Source organism: Mesoplodon bidens, assembly GCF_964165515.1.
Source record: "Mesoplodon bidens genome assembly, chromosome: 9".
NCBI lineage: Eukaryota > Metazoa > Chordata > Mammalia > Artiodactyla > Ziphiidae > Mesoplodon > Mesoplodon bidens.
This window is the reverse complement of record NC_138166.1, coordinates 37,435,914-37,454,966: the sequence shown is the minus strand read 5'-3', so window position 1 is coordinate 37,454,966 and position 19,053 is coordinate 37,435,914. Positions and strand designations below refer to the sequence as shown.

The following is a 19,053-nucleotide window of genomic DNA, read 5'->3' as shown; positions in this document are numbered from 1 at the left end:
AGGCCTGACACCCAACTGGAGCACTGAGACCCTGTCAGCTATATGGCTCAGAAGGAAAGGGAGGAAAAAAAAGGAAGAAAAAAAGTAATAATAAAATAGTTATTAAAATAAAAAATAATTATTAAAAATAAAAAAATTAAAAAGTAATAAAAAAAGAAGAAAAAGAAAGAAAGAAGAGAGCAACCATACCAAAAAAGAAACCCCCAATGATAACAAGTGCTAAAAATTATACTTAAAAAAAAAATCCCCAGACGGACAGACAGAATCCTAGGACAAATGGTAAATGCAAAGCTATACAGACAAAATCACACACAGAAGCATACACATACACACTCACAAAAAGAGAGAAAGAAAATAATATATATATTGTTGCTCCCTAAGTCCACCATCTCAATTTTGGGATGATTCGTTGTCTATCCAGGTATTCCACAGATGCAGGGTACATCACGTTGATTGTGGAGATTTAATCCTCTGCTCTTGAGGCTGCTGGGAGAGATTTCCCTTTCTCTTCTTTGTTTGCACAGCTCCTGGGGTTCAGCTTTGGATCTGGCCCCGCCTCTGCGTGTAGGTCACCTGAGGGCGTCTGTTCTTTGCTCAGACAGGACGGGGTTAAAGGAGCAGCTGCTTCCGGGGCTCTGGCTCACTCAGGCCGGGGAGGAGGGGTACGGAGGCGGGGCGAGCCTGAGGCGGCGGCAGAGGCCGGCGTGACGTTGCACCAGCCTGAGGCGCGCTGTGCATTCTCCCGGGGAAGTTGTTCCTGGATCTCGGGACCCTGGCAGTGGTGGGTTGCACAGGCTCCCGGGAGGGGCGGTGTGGAGAGTGACCTGCGCTCGCACACAGGCTTCTTAGTGGCTGCAGGAGCAGCCTTAGCGTCTCATGCCCGTCTCTGGTGTCCGGGCTGATCGTCACGGCCCACGCCCGTCTCTGGAGCTCCTTTAAGCGGCGCTCTGAATCCTCTCCCCTCGCGCACCAGGAAACAAGGAGGCAAGAAAAAGTCTCTTGCCTCTTCGGCAGCTCCAGACTTTTTCCCGGACTCCCTCCTAGCTAGCTGTGGTGCACTAATCCCTTCAGGCTGTGGTCACGCAGCCAACCCCAGTCCTCTCCCTGCGCTCCGACCGAAGCCCGAGCCTCAGCTCCCAGCCCCGCCCGTCCCGGCAGGTGAGCAGACAAGCGTCTCGGGTTGGTGAGTGCTGGTTGCCCCGATCCTCTGTGCGGGAATCTCTCCGCTTTGCCCTCCGCACCCCTGTTGCTACGCTTTCCTCTGTGGCTCCGAAGCTTCCCCGCTGCCACCCGCAGTCTCCGCCCGCGAAGGGGCTTCCTAGTGTGTGGACGCCTTTCCTCTTTCACAGCTCCCTCCCACACGTGCAGGTCCCGTCCCTATTCTTTTGTCTCTGTTTATTCTTTTTTCTTTTGCCCTACCCAGGTACGTGGGGACGTGGGGAGTTTTCTTGCCTTTTGGGAGGTCTGAGGTCTTCTGCCAGCGTTCAGTGTAGGTGTTCTGTAGGCGTTGTTCCACATGTAGATGTATTTCTGATGTATTTGTGGGGAGGAAGGTGATCTCCACGTCTTACTCTTCCGCCATCTTAAAGGCCTCTCAGCTGCTTTTTCAAACAAGAATCCAGTCAAGGTTCACAATTACATTTAGTTGTTGTGGCAGATTACTCTTTTTTTTTTTGGCGTTACTTGGGCCTTCCACTGCTGTGGCCTCTCCCGTTGTGGAGCACAGGCTCCGGACGCGCAGGCTCAGCGGCCATGGCTCACGGGCCCAGCCGCTCCGCAGTATGTGGGATCTTCCCAGACCGGGGCACGAACCCGTGTCCCCTGCATCGGCAGGCGGACTCCCAACCACTGCGCCACCAGGGAAACCCCAGATTACTCTTTTAATTTAAAATAGTCTTAAATTTTTTCCATGACTTTTTGTAGGGACCAGGCCAGTTACATTATGGAATGCCTCAATTTGTATGATTGTTTCCACAAAGTATAATTCAACGTGTACCTTTATCCCCTATATATCCCATAGAATAGAAGTAATGTCTGGAGGACACGTTCTGGATGCGGAAGGCTATAGTGTAGAGCAGTGGTTGTCGAAGTGTGGTCCCCAAATCAGCAGCAGCAGCATCACTTCATAATTTTCTACAGATGCACATTCTTGCCCCAAACAACATCTACTGAATTAGAAACTCAGGGTGGACCCAGGAGGCTATGTTTTAACAAGCCTCTCAGGTGATTCTGATGTGTACTCCCACCAGAGAACAACCAGTGTAGAGGCAAGAACACAAGCTTTAGGATCAGATTCTCCTGGATTTGAACACCAGCTCTGCTAGTAATTACAATTTTTATTTTGGACATGAATTTGCTTCACCTTTCTGTTTTTTTAAATGGGGGTAATATCTTCCTTTGGCTGTTAGGATGCTTAATGTGCAAACCATTGCAACACCTGATTTTACACATATCAGCTGCATGATAAGTTAGACTGTTCTATTGGTCAGCCACTTCCTTGTTTTTTCTTTTAGTTCATGTAAAAGCTAATGCTCAAACTGAATGTTTACTGGATTAGTGGGGGTAAGCCATGCTGTGGTAGGAAAGGAATCTCGGGATAGAAAATCTCCACTCTTAAAAATAGCTAATACACCCAGCAACAAGCAATATATGGTAACTCCCATCTCTTTTTCAGGGCTAGAGAGTTTTTCAGGTGTGAGGAGGATAGCTGATTGCTACCTTTAGTGCTTTACATTTCTTTCATATCAAACCTCTAAAAACAAAATTAGGGAAGAAAGGATAGGGGGAGTATTTCATTGCATTTGAAATTTTTTCTTCTTAATTCACATTCTTAATTCATAGAAAGGCTGACTATAAGCCTCCCCCAAATTGGCAGCATAACCCTAATCAATCTCCTAATTTTCTACAAACCAAACATTTATAATAAAATTAATAAAACTCACTATGTAAGTTTTTAAAACTTGTGCCTTATAGTTTTTATAGTTGTTATATTTGTTCTTACTGTGACATGCACATTTAGGACTCTAAATTCTTTTATTGGAAATAAACTATTCTTGAAAATGTTTATAAAGCAATTGTAACACCACATTTTTATTTTATTATTCTTAACCCTAAAATGAGAAAGAAATCAATTGTATTCCAAATAGATTGAGAAACAAGGACAACTTAAAGTTTCTTCAAATTCCAGGAACAAAATTAAAAGACACAATTGGAAGAAATATTTGCAATACATACAATAGGCAAAAGTTAATGCCCATTATCTCGAAGGACTCCTATAAATCAATTTGAAAACTAGTCTCAAAAGATATGGACATTTATAGAGGGAAAAAAATGTGATGTCTAACAATCAGCCTCACTAGTGAGCAAGTAAGTGCAAATTAAAACAATGAGATACCATTTTCATCCTGCAGGTAGACAAACACCGAAAAGGTTGGTGAAGTTGAGGGGAGAAAAGAGCACAACTCATACTCTTCCAAGAAAGTTGAACCAGGGTAAACTGGTTCAACTTTCTTGGAAGGTCATATGGCAGTATGACAGGATCCACCCATATATAAAATGTGCAATGCATTCAACACAGCAATTAAATTTGAAGTCTCTCTCCTACAGAAGTATTTGCACACATGAGCAAAAATATATGTATAAAGTGCTAATTGAAACTTTTTGTAATAGAAAAAACAGAAAATCTAAATGGTCACTCATAGAATGTTAGCTTATGGCACATCCATACAATATGAACAATTGGATTTAGAATCATTCCATGGTATATTTTGAGTACAAAAAATATGTTGTGGAGTAATATAATGCAGATTAATGACAAAATTAGAATTTTGTCAGCAGACAAATCTTTGTGTATATATATGTGCGTGAGTGCACGTGCATATGCACATAGGGGGCTGGAAGCATACATACAAAACTCAGCGGTGATACTTCTGATATAAGGAATTGGACAGGTCAAAGGGAGATTTCACTTTTTACTATTTTCTTGTTTATATTCATCAAAAGTAAAATGTGAGCTTTTTGTAATTAAAAATGTAGAAAGAATCTGGGGTGATGAAAAAAGACATGGGAGATTTGGGTTAGCCACTTGTGAAGGGAACGATGCCGTGAACCCCTCTCCTAAGGCAGAGGCTGTGTGCTCCCTGCTGCCTGTGAGTTGGCAAGAGCTCAGACTGTGGGCTTTGCTGGACCAACAGGTGCTGGTACATTCCATCACTATCCTGGCATTGGGCCTTCTGGAGAGGAATAAACAAAGTAATGACAGTCTCTAGAAGATACCATAAGAAATCCAAGCTTTGAGGACTAGCCTTTGCGCTCCAAAGCTAGGTAAGATGTAGATTCTTGTGATCTAGGATTTGTTTATTTTGTGTCTTTGAAGTTAATGCCAAGAATCCAAGAGGTTTAAACTGTCCTAAATATTTTTTCCTCATTGGGTCTATTAGTCCATTTACAGATGCATGTGCCTATCTGAAAAAAGAAAAATGATCCATTTCTGCACATGAGACTGAGTATCTTAATTATAAAAATTTCCACTTGGATTCTGCTGGTAACTAAATTGATTGCGCATTTTGTTCTCAGAGTTTTGAGACGTGTATTGTATTAAAGAATTTGCCTCAAAACCTTAGACACACCTAAGGCACTATATCTGAAAGAAAATTTGAGTTTGAGGTTAGGTATCACGGCAATTTTGACCGATTGAACTATTTATCTAAATGATTGCTCAAAAACCAGAGAGCTATGTTCTAGACTTTTTCCTTTATAGCATTATTTCATTGTTTTAAAATGTTGAATAAACATTTAAAAAATACTAATTTAGAATTTTTCTTTTAGACTTTGCATTTGCGAATAATGTAGACAAGTAAGTGATTTTTAAACTTTACCTTTTCTTATCAGATTATTTCATAATCGTGTTGATTCCCTAGATTATTCCCATTTCCCAAAATGGATTTTAATGGGTTAAAAAAATGACTAACTCTTCAATAGATCAGAAAAATTGCTGTCTTCCTATGATATATGAGTTCAAACTATGTATTCATATTTGATGTATTTAGATATTTTAATATTTTTATTATAACCTAAAATAAATGAAGATGTGGGGTGAGGTGGAAGGAGAAGTTAGACAAAAAAGTTAAAAAAGAAAAAGACAAAATCTTGAAAGTAAGCATAAAAAAAACCACTTAAGAATTACCTGATATTATAAATGAAGGTCTTTACTTCTTTATTTACTGTTCCCCTAAATATGTTCAGTGAGAGCAATTATTAACATTTTATATTCACTGGAATTTATATTTTCAAAAGAAGTAGTTCATAAAACTATGAAAAACATTAAATTTATGAATATTGATGAATTTTAAAATCATCATTCTGTTTTAATATTGCACTTAGGAATTTTTTCTTTTTTTTTTTTTAAAGAAGACGTTGGGGGTAGGAGTTTATTAATTAATTAATTAATTTTTGCTGTGTTGGTTCTTAGTTTCTGTGCGAGGGCTTTCTCTAGTTGTGGCAAGCGGGGGCCACTCTTCATCAAGGTGCGCAGGCCTCTCGCTATCGTGGCCCTCTCTTGTTGCGGAGCACAGGCTCCAGACACACAGGCTCAGTAGTTGTGGCTCACGGGCCTAGTTGCTCCGCGGAATGTGGAATCCTCCCAGACCAGGCTCGAACCCGTGTCCCCTGCATTAGCAGGCAGATTCTCAACCACTGCGCCACCAGGGAAGCCCTGGATTCAGTCTTGAAAAACAGTATCTCCAAGCACTTTTACAGAATATAGTATAATGTAGTTATATAATAATTAACTATTATTAATAATAATTATAATTAAGTTATAATAACTTTTCAATAAAATGTACATAAGATCCTAATATGCATATGATATCTATATAAATATTTTAATCATTTCATTTAACCACTGATTTGAAATATGAATGCTTGAATATGTGAGACCTATTATAGCTGATCCCAAATATGTTCACTCTGCTTTTAAAATAAACAATATATACAATAAAAATGGTGTTACTTGTCCTGAAAGTCATTTGTCAGTAGGGCCCAAAAGTTATTTGTCAGTGGTACTACACTACAGATAAACGAAAAATATGGCACTGATTCACTTAAACATTGGTCTAACTGATTTTTTTTCTGACATAATTGACATTTTTTCAGAACTATGTTTGATGACCCAGAAGATGCTGTTTTTGTAAGGTCCATGAAGCGATCAGCAATGGCTATTACCTCTCTGAACTGGGACACAGTTCCAACACGAGAGGAGAAATACCTTGAAGAGAAAGACACAGAACCTGCCCAAATGCTCACAGTTACACTGAGATAATCCTTGGGGTTTCTAGAAATCCTAGTCGTTTTCAGTTATACATTAAACTTTTCTGTGATTAGCATATTATATGTTTATTGTGGTATTATTTGAAACATTTGAATGTAAACAGAAACACCAAGGAAAAATAATTCCTACATTTTATCTTAAGTTTCTTTTGAAGTAAAACATGTATATAGAAATGTATACAAGTCATAAGTGTTTTGCTCAAAAAAATTTCAAAAAATGAACATGTTCATGTAACAGGCATCCTAGATCGAGAAATGGAACCTTACCAGCACTCTAAAAACCTCCTCATTCCTGTTACCAGTCCAATGACCTATTACTATCCACCCATCCTCCTGATTTCTAAGCCATATATTTATTGTGTCTGTTTTTGAAAAGCATATAAATGGAATCATAGAAGTTGAATAATTTTTTTCTGGCTTCTTATACTCAACATTATAAAATTGTAAAATTGACCATGTTGTTGCCAACAGCAATAATTCCATTGTCCTCATTGCTATATAGTATTCCTTTGTATGACTACAATATATCGTATGACTTTCACTGTCACCTTTGGAGGCATATGCCAGTTCTGGGTGTGGGTTTATGATCTGTGGTTGGCCTACACCAAAGCACTCAGCTAGAGGGAAGGGAAAACAGAAAAGCTTTCAGCAGTTGCCTTGTGCTGGGACACAAAACCGGACATGTAAGGTAACCCAAAAGGCATTGCTGATCTTCACCAGCTAAGCTAAAGTGCTAGATCTAAAGCTTATAAAAAGCAGAGGGACATTTCCCCTTATCTGATGGTGCCTAGACACTATCACACTGTACCACAGACACACTGGAGAAGTGGGGCTGAAATCAAAACAAGCAAGAGATGAAAACCCTAGAGGGAGTAGTGAACTGTCACCGAGAATCTGTGATCTCCTTCCCCCTGTGAGCGCTTGTGATTCTGTGCACAGCCAGAATCTGCGAAGTCCAGTATGGTCCCTGGCAGAAGGTTGCAGCTGAGGAAAAGAAAAAGTTTGGTATTGATGTAGGTGAGTGGCTGCTATTAAGGAAAAATGATGGTGTGTTACTTCCAAGATTAGGTCATAGAAAGAATCAAAGTCTTCTCTTCCTCTCTCTCCTTATCACTTATTCTGCAGGAAGCCAGCTGCCACGTCATGAGGACACTTAAGCAGTCCTCTGGAGAGATCCATGTGGTGAGGAGCTGAGGCCTACTTCCAGAAGCAAGTAAGGAGCTAAGTCCTCTGCCAACAACCAAGTGAGTTGTAAGCCATCCTCCAGACCCAATTAACTACTTCCAGAAGCAAGTAAGGAGCTAAGTCCTCTGCCAACAACCAAGTGAGTTGTAAGCCATCCTCCAGACCCAATTAACTACTTCCAGAAGCAAGTAAGGAGCTAAGTCCTCTGCCAACAACCAAGTGAGTTGTAAGCCATCCTCCAGACCCAATTAACTACCTTGCAAGCAGATCTTCTAGATCCAGTTTAAGCCACAGGTGACTGCATCCCTGGCTGAAAGCTTCACAGCACCCTCCTGAGAAACCCCAAGCCAGAACCACCCCATTAAGCTGCTTCTATTTCTGGCTGCAGAAACTGTATGAGATAATGCTTATTGATGCTTCAAGCTGATCAATTTTGGGGTAATTTACTACATAGTAATAGATTAGTAATACAATAACCCAGCCTAATCCATGGTGCTAGAAGTATTTGTTGTAAGCAAGGATGCCTTCTGAAGCCCCTGTCAAGCTGAGAGGTATCACAGTGCAGTCTTCAAGGGTTATACGGCAGCAGAGAGCTAGTTACTGGTCAAATAATAGTTTCTAGGCATGCTACTGCATTCGTTCTAGAACTGGGAGCCTGAATTGAACTCATCATGAGCTGAGTACCATTGGACCCACCAAGCAATAATGTTGGGCAGGTAAAGCAACAATCCATTTCATGATGGAAATGGTATATGTTGGCTCAGATTTAAGATGGCTCATAAACTGCATAAGCAGTATTAATTTTTAATTAGATTGCAAATTGTAAATTGAGGATGCGATATTGTAATCTCCAGGTTAACCACTAAAGAATAGTAAAAGAATGTGTAGTCTGATGTTTTATTTTATTTTATAAACTTATTTATTTTATTTATTTATTTTTGGCTGAGTTGGGTCTTCATTGCTGCGTGCGGGCTTCCTCTAGTTGTGGCGAGCAGGGGCTACTCTTTGTTGCGGGGCACAGGCCTCATTACAGTGGCTTCTCTTGTTGCGGAGGATGGGCTCTAGGTGTGCGGGCTTCAGTAGTTGTGGCACACGGGCTTCAGTAGTTGTGGCACGCAGGCTCAGTAGTTGTGGCGCACGGGCTTAGTTGCTCCGCGGCATGTGGGATCTTCCTGAACCAGGGATCAAACCCATGTCTCCTGCATTGGCAGGCAGATTCTCAACCACTGCACCACCAGGGAGGCCCTGATATTTTATTTTTAATCCCACAATCACTGAAAAGGATGAACAATTTATTCCAATTGCAAAAATATGGCTAACAAATTTTACTTAATCTCCTTTTTAGAGAACTAATGGAAATATATCTCATTTGTACAAAGAAAAAGTTTTGCTTTAAAATGCACTCCTCAGGGGCTTCCCTGGTGGCGCAGTGGTTGAGAGTCTGCCTGCCGGTGAGGGGGACACGGATTCGAGCCCTGGTCTGGGAGGATCCCGCATGCCGCGGAGCGGCTGGGCCCGTGAGCCACGGCTGCTGAGCCTGCGCGTCTGGAGCCTGTGCTCCGCAACGGGAGAGGCCGCGATAGTGAGAGGCCCGCTCACCATGATGAAGAGTGGCCCCCGCTTGCCACAACTAGAGAAAGCCCTCGCACAGAAACGAAGACTCAACACAGCCAAAATAAAGAAATAAATTAATAAACTCCTACCCCCAACATAAAAAAAAAATGCACTCCTCAATACTAGGCACTTTTTGTTCAAGAAAGAAGGGCTACTAGTGGCCATGATTGGAAAACATTGTATTAAATACCATTTGCAGAAGAGCACAAAACAGAAGACATGATCCTTACTTAAGTAATCTAAAACTCTACCAAAATGGAACACACAACTGAGAGGGTGTTTTTAATTAAGTTTTAAACAACAAAGACCCATTCAAATGGGCTCAAGTGAAAGCACATTTATTTCAGGATCCATCAGATGATCTTATAGCTAAGAAACAGAAAACACTGATACATAGATTTGTGGAGGGTTGTGGTTTCAAGCTGAGGCTCTGGAATCAGACACATCTAGCTTAGCTCTTCCACTTAGCAGTTATGTTACTTGGACAAGTTAGTTAATCTCTAGGCTTTGATTTCCTCTTATTTAAAATAATAACAATAGTTACTTCATAGAGTCTCAAGGATTAAGTTAGATCATGTATGTAACATGTTAGGTAGAGTGGCTTTCTCAAAGAAAGTGCTCAATACATGTCAGCTGTTAGAGCTGACCCTTGAACAACTTGGGTTTGAACTACTTGGGTCCACTCGTATGCAGTTTTTAAAAAATAAATATGTAGCACAGTACTACATGCTCCACAACTGGTTGAATCCACAGATGTGAAACTGAAAATATGGAGGACTGATTGGGAAGTTATACTTGGATATTGAGGAGAGTGGGCACCCCTAACGTCTGCTTGTTAAAGAGCAGTTGTGCCTGTTAGGAACTATACGTACCATCATAGACCGAATGTTTGTGTCCCCTCAGAATTTTTATATTGAAATCTAATTCCCAATGTAATAGTACTTGGAGGTAAGGTCTTGGGGAGGTAATCAGGTCATGAGGGCGGAGTCTCATGAATGGGATTAGCATGCTTCTAAGAGGCCAGAGAGCTAGCCTGCCTTTTCTGACATATGAGGACACAGCAAGGTGGCCCTCTGTAAACCAGGAATAGGACACTTACCAAGAACTTGACCATGCTGGTACCCAGATCTCGAACTTCCAGCCTCCAGAACTGTGAGAAATAAATGTTTCCTGTTTCAACCACCCTAATCTATGGTAATTTGTTTTAGCAGCTCAAACTAGGACACCTGGTCTATTAGGGTTCTTCAGAGGAACAGAATCAATTGGGTGCATGCCTATATAGAGAGAGCAATTTATTTTAAGGAATTGCCTCATGCCATTGTGGAGGCTGGCAAGTCCAAAATTTGTAGGGCAGGCTGGTGTAGACTTGAAATTTAGGTATGATTTGATGTTTCAGTTTTGAGTCCCAAATCCACAGAGCAGGCATTTGTTTGCTGAAGCTTATTTTTGTCTGAGGTTGTTGGTGTTTCCATGTTGCTGGCTTCTTCCGCCTCATATCTGCTATATATGAGGCAAAAAGAAAACCCAGAGAAAAAAACAAAGGGTCATTGCCTGGATCCTGAGGGGCCTAGCCAATCTGCCCTCTTCTGATTATTTTATGTATAATGTTTAGGGTTTTTAGTTTTACTTAGTATGAGGAATAAGGAAAAGTATGTCTACTCCATCTTCCCAGAAGCAGAAGTGTTCAGATTTCTTTTTTTAAACGTAGTTGAACTTGTTTCCTTTTGTGGCTTCTGAGTTTAGTGTCACATTTAGGAAGAACTTCTTCATGCCAGAGTCATTAAGAATTTTATCATGGTTTCTTCTGGAATTGATAATTTTTTTCACATTTAAATGTTATCCATTTGGAATCATCTTGTGATTAAGTAGTTTTATGTGAGTTTATGAACTAGCTAGCTACATTGCCCTGAATTGATCAATTACACAGCTACCTGATTTATTCTAGACAAATTAAGATCACCATTTAAAAAGATGCCTTTATTGATTTATAAAACTAGAACTTAGTCCTTAAAGGCCATAGAAACTAGGCTAGATCCACCTTTTGGCTGGGGTGGGGGCAGAATCTCCTGTTTACCTGCTAAAGTAATTATTATGAGAAGAAATCTGCTTTTTCCAAAATTAAGATCTTGCTTTTCGTCTATGCAAATGATGCTTTAATATCACCTTAGTTTACATAAGCATGCATTAATCTCTATACAATTTCGAGCAAATAAGAGTTTTTCCAAAATAAACATCAGTAAAGAGATGCAAAAACACCCTGTACTGAGCTTCTTTTCCAACCAAAATAACTATAATCTAATCCAAAACTTGATGTGCCTTTGTACTTTTTCTAAGAGCATATAAATCTCAAAATTTTTAATTTATGTGCCTTCATTTTCCTTTGTTATATTTACATATATTTAATTTTTGAAATTTAATCCCATTTGTTTTCTAGTTGTCACAAGATATATTAGTAATTCTTTGTTTCTGATTTATAGAAAGCCAGATGAGAAATTTGCTCATGTAACCAAACTCCATAAACCCAGTGTAGACTGTGTCAGAGCCCAGTGGATTCAACATTTTCCCCTCCTTTTAACCCTCTCTTGTCTGTCTGCTCAGTGGCTACATTCTCTCAGGTACCTCTACATGTCAGCTCTAGCAGCTCTGGAACTGAATCCCTGTAATTTATAATTGTCCCAAGGGAGAAACAAACAAACAAACATCCTCCCTCTTTGGCTTCAGGAATGTAAAATTTCTGAAAAGTATTCTTATTGGCCTAGTTGTAAACCATGAGAACTGGAAGACATCTACCTCCCGCTCAGGAAGGGGACTGATTTGCTTCAGAAGCAGGGGAGATGATCCTGAGAAGATAAAAACACTGCAAGAACATCTACTTTAAGAATTTCTATTAAGTTTAATATCCAATAATATTAAAACTCAAGTAAACTCATATACATCATGATGACTAAAATCACTCATTTTTTTAAGAGCCTAGGGATTATCTAACACATCCTGTAAAATAATGGCTTGTCTTCAGAGCTCTATTATTATCTTACATCTGCAGAGAAACTACAGTGATGGTAACATATTAAGAGAGTACAATGTTGTAGTCAAAACTGCAGACCTTGTTGAGTTCCGGTTCTGTACTTTTGGATACATTAGTGGACCTCTTTAGACTTTAACCTCCTTATCTGTGTTATGAGGATAAAAATAAAGTCTACTTCATGGGGTTGTGAATATTAAACAAGATAACTTCAGGGATACAGTAACTTTCAGTGGTAGCTATTATTACCACCTATTGGATCAAAAAGCAGAATCCAATTTCCTAATAAACCCACTGGCTAATTTAATATTCTATTACATCTGCTCTAAGTATGACATATTGGAATAGTAAGGCTATTCTTATCCTTTAGGTCCTATTTTTATTTGAGAAAAGTTTCTTGATGGCATATTGAAAAACAAAACAAAACAAAAAAATGGGTAACACCTGTTCTGATGGTGTTATAATGGAAACATCTATTTTTGGTTATTTATGACAAAGGAAGGGAGTATAATGAGAACCAACCTCATTTCTCTTAATTCCCATTTTCTGACCACCCCTTTCTTGAAATACATCCATGGAAATTTTAATATTGACATGGCTTATATCTAAAGTTCTCTTTGTCCAATTGGAAAGTTACTATTAATGCCAGTTGTAGCTGTGTTAAGAGTTCCGATTCATATTAGCATTCATTTCAATGAGGGGAAAATTACCTTTACGTTGCCTCATCTCTTGACTTTCCTATTCCCTTCTGCTTTTTCATAACCTTCCATGATGTCCAAAGACAGGGACCATGATGATACCACACACCCAGAAAATAATTAGAATCAGGGAACTCAGGTTAAAAAACATACTTGTGGAAGAGGAAGGCCTGGGAGGACTGTTTTTCTGGTCAAAATAAATGTTTATCCGTGTGTAGATTGAGGTACCTTGATGAGTGAAGGGAGGCTCGTCATGATAAGTTCAGGTAAAATCTGCCTGTAGAATTCCTACCCACTTAACACTTAACAGTGATTTATTCACATGAAGTCTTCCTAGAGCAGCATGGTACAGGGTGTGCAGATGTATGTGTTGGCACTGGTAGAAAAGTAACTGAGTGTAAGGAAGAGGAAAAGCAGCAAGACAGAAAAATCTAATCAGTGAAGTGAGGCGAGAATTCTAGTCATTTTGATTTGCAATTGTGAATATTAAAATAATTATACTATGTTCTCCAGTATTTGCTAAGTTTCCTAAAATGTTTTAAGTTCTCTAGTATTTCTTTAATATTTGCCACCCTCGACAGCAAAAAACTATGAAACAAGATGTGAGGTGGCTATATCAGTAGGCACAATTTATTTTACAAATCAACACAAGAAACTGAAACACAGCACTATCTTCAGATCTCATACTCTAGCTTTATTTAAATACTCAGACACTAAAAACTGATGCCAGGACAGTCTATAAATGACAGTTACAAATCAGTTTGTGGACAGGAAGAGCCACATGAAAAGCTCACACGAAGGTAAAGGCCTTTCAAGTGGAAAATGGCACATGAATTAGTTTTATAATAATTGTGGACACAGTATGTTTAGCCTTTGTTTAGTTGACAATTTCATCAAACATCTTTTTAAATGCACATGCTGAGATAACTGTGGCTACGCCTTAGTTCCTCCTGGGGGATTTGACATTTCTGAAGGTACAAAGACTGTAGATAAAACACCACTGCAGGAACTATATAAAGTTCAGGCTGCTCAGGATAAATTCTATAGAAAAACTACAATTAGCTGAACTATGGCAAAGATCCTTTAACATGTAGCTTTTCTTCATTTCATTGCATCTTTTTTTTTAACATCTTTATTGGAGTATAATTGCTTTACAATGATGTGTTAGTTTCTGCTTTATAACAAAGTGAATCAGCTCTACATATACATATATCCCCGTATCTTCATTGCACCTTAATAAGTAGAACTTCACTATTGTAAATGCTATTTATATGCATTTTATTTACATATAAGTTATGATTCTTTTAACTACCCATCTCTAGGGCTATAAAATTTTTCTTTCCTAAAAATCTCCTCTCTCCTACAACTGTTCTGCTTGCCTCTTTGTTTCCTAAAGCCTATATTTCTTCTTTAAAGGGGGATTTATTTTCCTTTGAGAACAACTGCTGGGAAGCCTGCCTCAGAAAGGGAATAGAAATGTTTCTCCTGTATTTTGAAAAAAAATTTTTCTCCCTAGGAAGATCTGACCAATTATTGAACAGAATCAGTAGGAAATTAGGGCTTGGTAGACAGAGCTTCGGTGGAGAGCACGTATTCTATGAAATGTGGAATCCTGCCACAGTGCCACGCAGGTGTGGAGGCTAGGAGGACACAGTCTCATGAGTTGTCCAGCTGCCTGCCAGGGTGAGGACTGTCCACGCTGGCACTTGTGCTCCAGCTCTTACTCCTCGGACAGCTGTGGACCTACAGGAGCATCCTGTAAGCATTCCAGCCCAGCATCGCTCTGAAGAGATTCTCTCTCCCCTTCCACAGGATCTTTAGGATTGCAGTCCTCCTGGGAGATTCCTGTTTCAGCCTCTTCATTAACACAGTTAGAATTGACATCAAGTTTGCCATCTGATAAAAAGAAAAAAAAAAGTCATTTTGTTCCTACCGTGTGCTGGACACTCTTCTAAGTACTTTACGTGTATTCAATCATTTAATCCTCGTAACAACCACAAGGCCAAGTATTATCTCTATTATCATTCTTTTACAAATGGAGAAACTGAGAAGAGAGGGGTTTGTTAACTTGCTCATAGTTGAAGAGCTAGGAAAAGAACAGAACTGGCATTTGAACACAGGCCTTGAAATCAGGATTGCTGACTGGCAAAATCCACATTCGAATACAGTTTTGCCATGAGTTAGTCTGACGTCCTTGGTTAGGTAACTGCCTGTACAAGGCTGTTTCCTTATCCATAAAGTGGGGCATAATAAAGCCTATCCTACATTTGTGGAGAATAAAGGTGTAGAATAGTGTGTGATATGGGCTGATGTCTAACAACCAGGAGTTCCCATTCTACTGATGGTCCTCCCATATGGCTTCTCTAGTACCTGTCAACATAAAGGATATACAAGTTTGGTTCAGAAAACAGGAGAACGCACAGCAGTCAGAAAGCCTGACTATTCTCTTAACAATTTATTTCTAAAAATTTAATTTTGTATGAATTCAGCTTTGTATGAATCATCCGTTCCCACTTGTAGTGTTTCTCCACCAGGTGGTAAAGTGGATACAGTCCCTTGAGGGGTGGAGATGGACGTGCTTAGTATCAGAATCACCTGGGCAGTGTTTTCAAACTATCACTCCCCAGAATGTGCTATATATCCTCTGGGTAGTGTGGGCGGTTCTCTTCTCCAATATATGAATCATTGCTCAAGCAACTCACTGTTCCTGATGAAAATGAGTCATATACTTCAGGAGGGAGGGAGAGGAAAAATAATATGGAACTCACTGCCCTCACACTTGTAGATATTTAATGTGTTCAAGTTAATTTGTAATTTATAGATTTACTCTGTAATTTCACCTGAAGTTTCATAGTTAAGAAATTTAAAGGCTTCCGACCTTAAAATTTTTGGGTAGCCATTAGGGGAAATTTAATTATTTTTGTATTCAAAGACCTTAAAATACTTTGTGAGCAAAATATAAGTAACAACTCATTAAGAGTGCATGGTTCTAGGGCAGTCTCATGAGTCATAACGTAGAATGTGGAATAAACAACATTCTTCAGAATTTTTTTTTAATTTAATTTTATTTATTTATTTTTGGCTGCATTGGGTCGTTGTTGCTGCGTGCGGGCTTTCTCTAGTTGTGGTGAGCGGGGGCTACTCTTTGTTGCAGTGTGTGGGCTTCTCATTGCAGTGGCTTCTCTTGTTGTGGAGCACAGGCTCTAGGCGCACGGGCTCAGTAGTTGTGCGCGGGCTCAGCAGTTGTGGCACACGGGCTCTAGAGCACAGGCTCAGAAGTTGCGGCTCGTGGGCTCTAGAGCACAGGCTCAGTAGTTGTGGCACACGGGCTTAGTTGCTCCGTGGCATGTGGGATCTTCCCGGACCAGGGCACGAACCTGTGTACCCTGCACTGGCAGGCAGATTCCTAACCACTGCGCCACCAGGGAAGTCCCATCCTCAGAATTTTATGTCTTTCATTTTCTAGTGATAACTAGGCTAACTACAGTCTTGTACATTATCCCAGGGACTCAAAACAGGGATACATTTAAGCGTGATCCTTATGTTGGTTAACCCCAAGCTTCCTTGGTCCCCCGAGAAGACTCAGTTCCTGTGTGTCCTGTTTTAATATCATTGATCTTTCCTTTCCCCACTGACCAACAGTATGATCTTGGTTTTTGTACACTTACTGTTCTCCTCTTCACTCTTTTCTTTGGCAGCCTCCAACTGTTGTTTCTCATAAATGTCCTTGAGATTCTTACAGATTTTCTTATGTGCAAACCAATGTGTTTTCTGGCAGGTTTGATCGCAATATATTACCTGAAGGCAATTGTACGTTTATTTTCAAGAGGTGTAATCGCATAATTTTTCAATTAGGACATTCAACCAAGTACTGTGCTGTAAAAACGTTAACTTCTCTATGCTTTATTTTAAAGGACCTCCTGCTGGTCCAAGGAGGATGAGAAACACATGGAACACAAGTGCCCCAGCCAACCCCAGACATGAGAGAAAAAATAAATGATTGTTGTTTTAAGTAAACTATTTTAGAGTGTTTTTACATGTGGCAATAGTTAATCAATATAGATGGTCACATTTAATTCTCACAACTGTAGCCCGATTTCACACATAAGGAAACTGAGGCTCAGAGAAGTAAGTAATTAAAGGAAATGAAACTGGAGAAGTAGGTTATAGCAGAATATGATAGGTTACAGAAGAATATGCTGAAGAATTTCAACCTTAAAAAACGAGGAAATTAACGTAATCTATAGGGTAAAGTGAATGTATAGATGCATGCATGTGGGTGACATTTGTATGTGAGAAGAAGAACCCATTCAGATATGCCCTTTATAAAGATAATTCTGACAGAAGTGGGTAGTAATCCAGAAAGCTTAAAGGTTGGTGACAGTCAGAAGGGAGTTGTAGTTTTACAAGGAAGAGTTAATGAAGAGATTGTAGTTAAAGTCAACATCAGAAGATTTAAGACTGCATATTTAGAATTGTTCCATTGTAGGTTCTCATATCTGCACCAGTCTCAGTCCCCTATGGATAATTTTTCTCTTGTTTTCTCATATTGATTCATTCATTCATATTCTTTCCTTTTTGGGGGTAGTCAGCATAGAAGCTGGGCAGCCTGGGAGTTTGACAGAAGGTAGAGAGGGCACAGAACTACATTTATCCTGTAGTTCTCTTCCAAAATGATTTTAAAATATTAGATGCAATACTTTATATCTAATGGATTAGAATTTATTAGAAAACAGATGTCAACTTTTACAGAATATTAAAACTCAATTATCAGTTTGGATGAAATCTAAACCAGATGTCAATGAACTTAAAAGAACTTCATTCTTACCATTTTGCACACTGAGCATCTTTTACTTGCTCCTTTTTCTCCACAGGTAGTGCAAAATTCAACATCCACAAAACCCATCTGACCAGTGATGGCTTGGGTAAGTACAGAGAATGCAGTGGGATCAGAACCCTATAGTGGGTTAGAAGAGGAGGAAAAAAACCTCTGAAATCACCATCGAAAGACTACAGAGAAGACACGTCAAGAACAAGAGACAAAATTATTAAGGTGAGAGACTGCACAGACTATGACAAAATGATAAATGCCTTTCTGAGTACACCTTTTTCTATACAAAGTACACGGCAGGTAAGTCATGGATCCAAATATTCAGAGAGAAAAAAATTGGCCTTATTCTAGAATAAAAGTATTTTTTCAATTAGGATTATTCAGTAAGCACACAAAGATTTCAGATATATGACAATGAGCTCAGAGTGGAATTTCCTTCTGAGAATTAAGACAATATACATATTTTGAGGGACAATTTATAGGGTACATCACAAATGTTTATCTTAATTCTTAAAAGTTTAGTGCAATTTAAGTGTTTTAAAGACTTTAAACTATTTACTTAATGCTGGTCTGCAATTCTAATAGTTAAAGATTATCACCTTTTTTACTGAAATGTTCCAAACTCTTAAAAAGACATAGATGTGATTGCATTAGGGTATTAAGAAAAACCAAAAATATGAAAATTATCACATGGCTACTGAAAATCAGAATGGCTTGCTAAAGAGGATTTATGAAATTTTTTTACATGGGAAATTATAAGGGCAAATATTTATCTGCCTGGGATAATGCTAGTAAGACCTATTTGAATGTTTATCTGCCTAGCATAATACTATTAAGACCTATTTAGAGCAATTACAGGGTATTGAGCTGCCTTACCTACTCAAAACAATTCTTGTTTCTGAGTTTTGCAAATTTGCTTCTTTATTCCCAACTAAATTTTTGCCAATTTTCATAATTTGAATTTTCATTTGCATTTGCCTTTTCTTCCTAAGTTTATTTGTTTTAATATTATCTTATCAATTTTACACAACAGAGCTTTACAAATACCACCTTGGAACATTGTTTTACACTGTACTCATTTTGAAAACCGCCTTACTCCTCCTGAAAACAAATGATGACTGAGTTTCCTTTCACATTCAAGGGCTGAGAATTCTCTTTTGGAATGAAGATAGTATAACAGTGAGAAAAAAATAGTGAAATAAAACCTCAGATACTAGATATAAGTTAATAATTTCATAAGGAATGAATGTCTATGGCAGTTGTGCTCATAAGAGAACTTGTTAAAAATTCAGATTGATCTATACTTTCTAAATTAGAATCTCTAAGGATGTGGTCCATGTACCTGCATTATTACAGGTAATTCTGAAACATACTAA

General features: G+C 39.0%; 2 protein-coding genes across 2 annotated transcripts in view; one reads left to right on the top strand and one right to left on the bottom strand.

Annotated features, from left to right (window-relative positions):
* The window catches only part of LRRC72 (leucine rich repeat containing 72), a gene marked incomplete at both ends in the record, with an annotated part of 42,077 nt that extends 35,758 nt beyond the window's left edge, over window positions 1–6,319 (top strand). Inside the window, 2 exons of the mRNA XM_081243657.1 lie at window positions 4,828–4,855; window positions 6,154–6,319. Of these exons, the coding sequence (XP_081099783.1) occupies window positions 4,828–4,855; window positions 6,154–6,319 (194 nt within the window). The remainder of the gene's footprint in view (window positions 1–4,827; window positions 4,856–6,153) is intronic.
* A 7,200-nt stretch (window positions 6,320–13,519) lies between these two features.
* The window catches only part of ANKMY2 (ankyrin repeat and MYND domain containing 2), a 34,925-nt gene continuing 29,391 nt past the window's right edge, over window positions 13,520–19,053 (bottom strand). The window contains exons 8-10 of the mRNA XM_081244645.1: window positions 17,675–17,803; window positions 16,515–16,644; window positions 13,520–14,742 (exon numbers count right to left, since the gene is read on the bottom strand). Coding sequence (XP_081100771.1) covers window positions 14,567–14,742; window positions 16,515–16,644; window positions 17,675–17,803 — 435 coding nt within the window. The 3' untranslated portion in view covers window positions 13,520–14,566. The remainder of the gene's footprint in view (window positions 14,743–16,514; window positions 16,645–17,674; window positions 17,804–19,053) is intronic.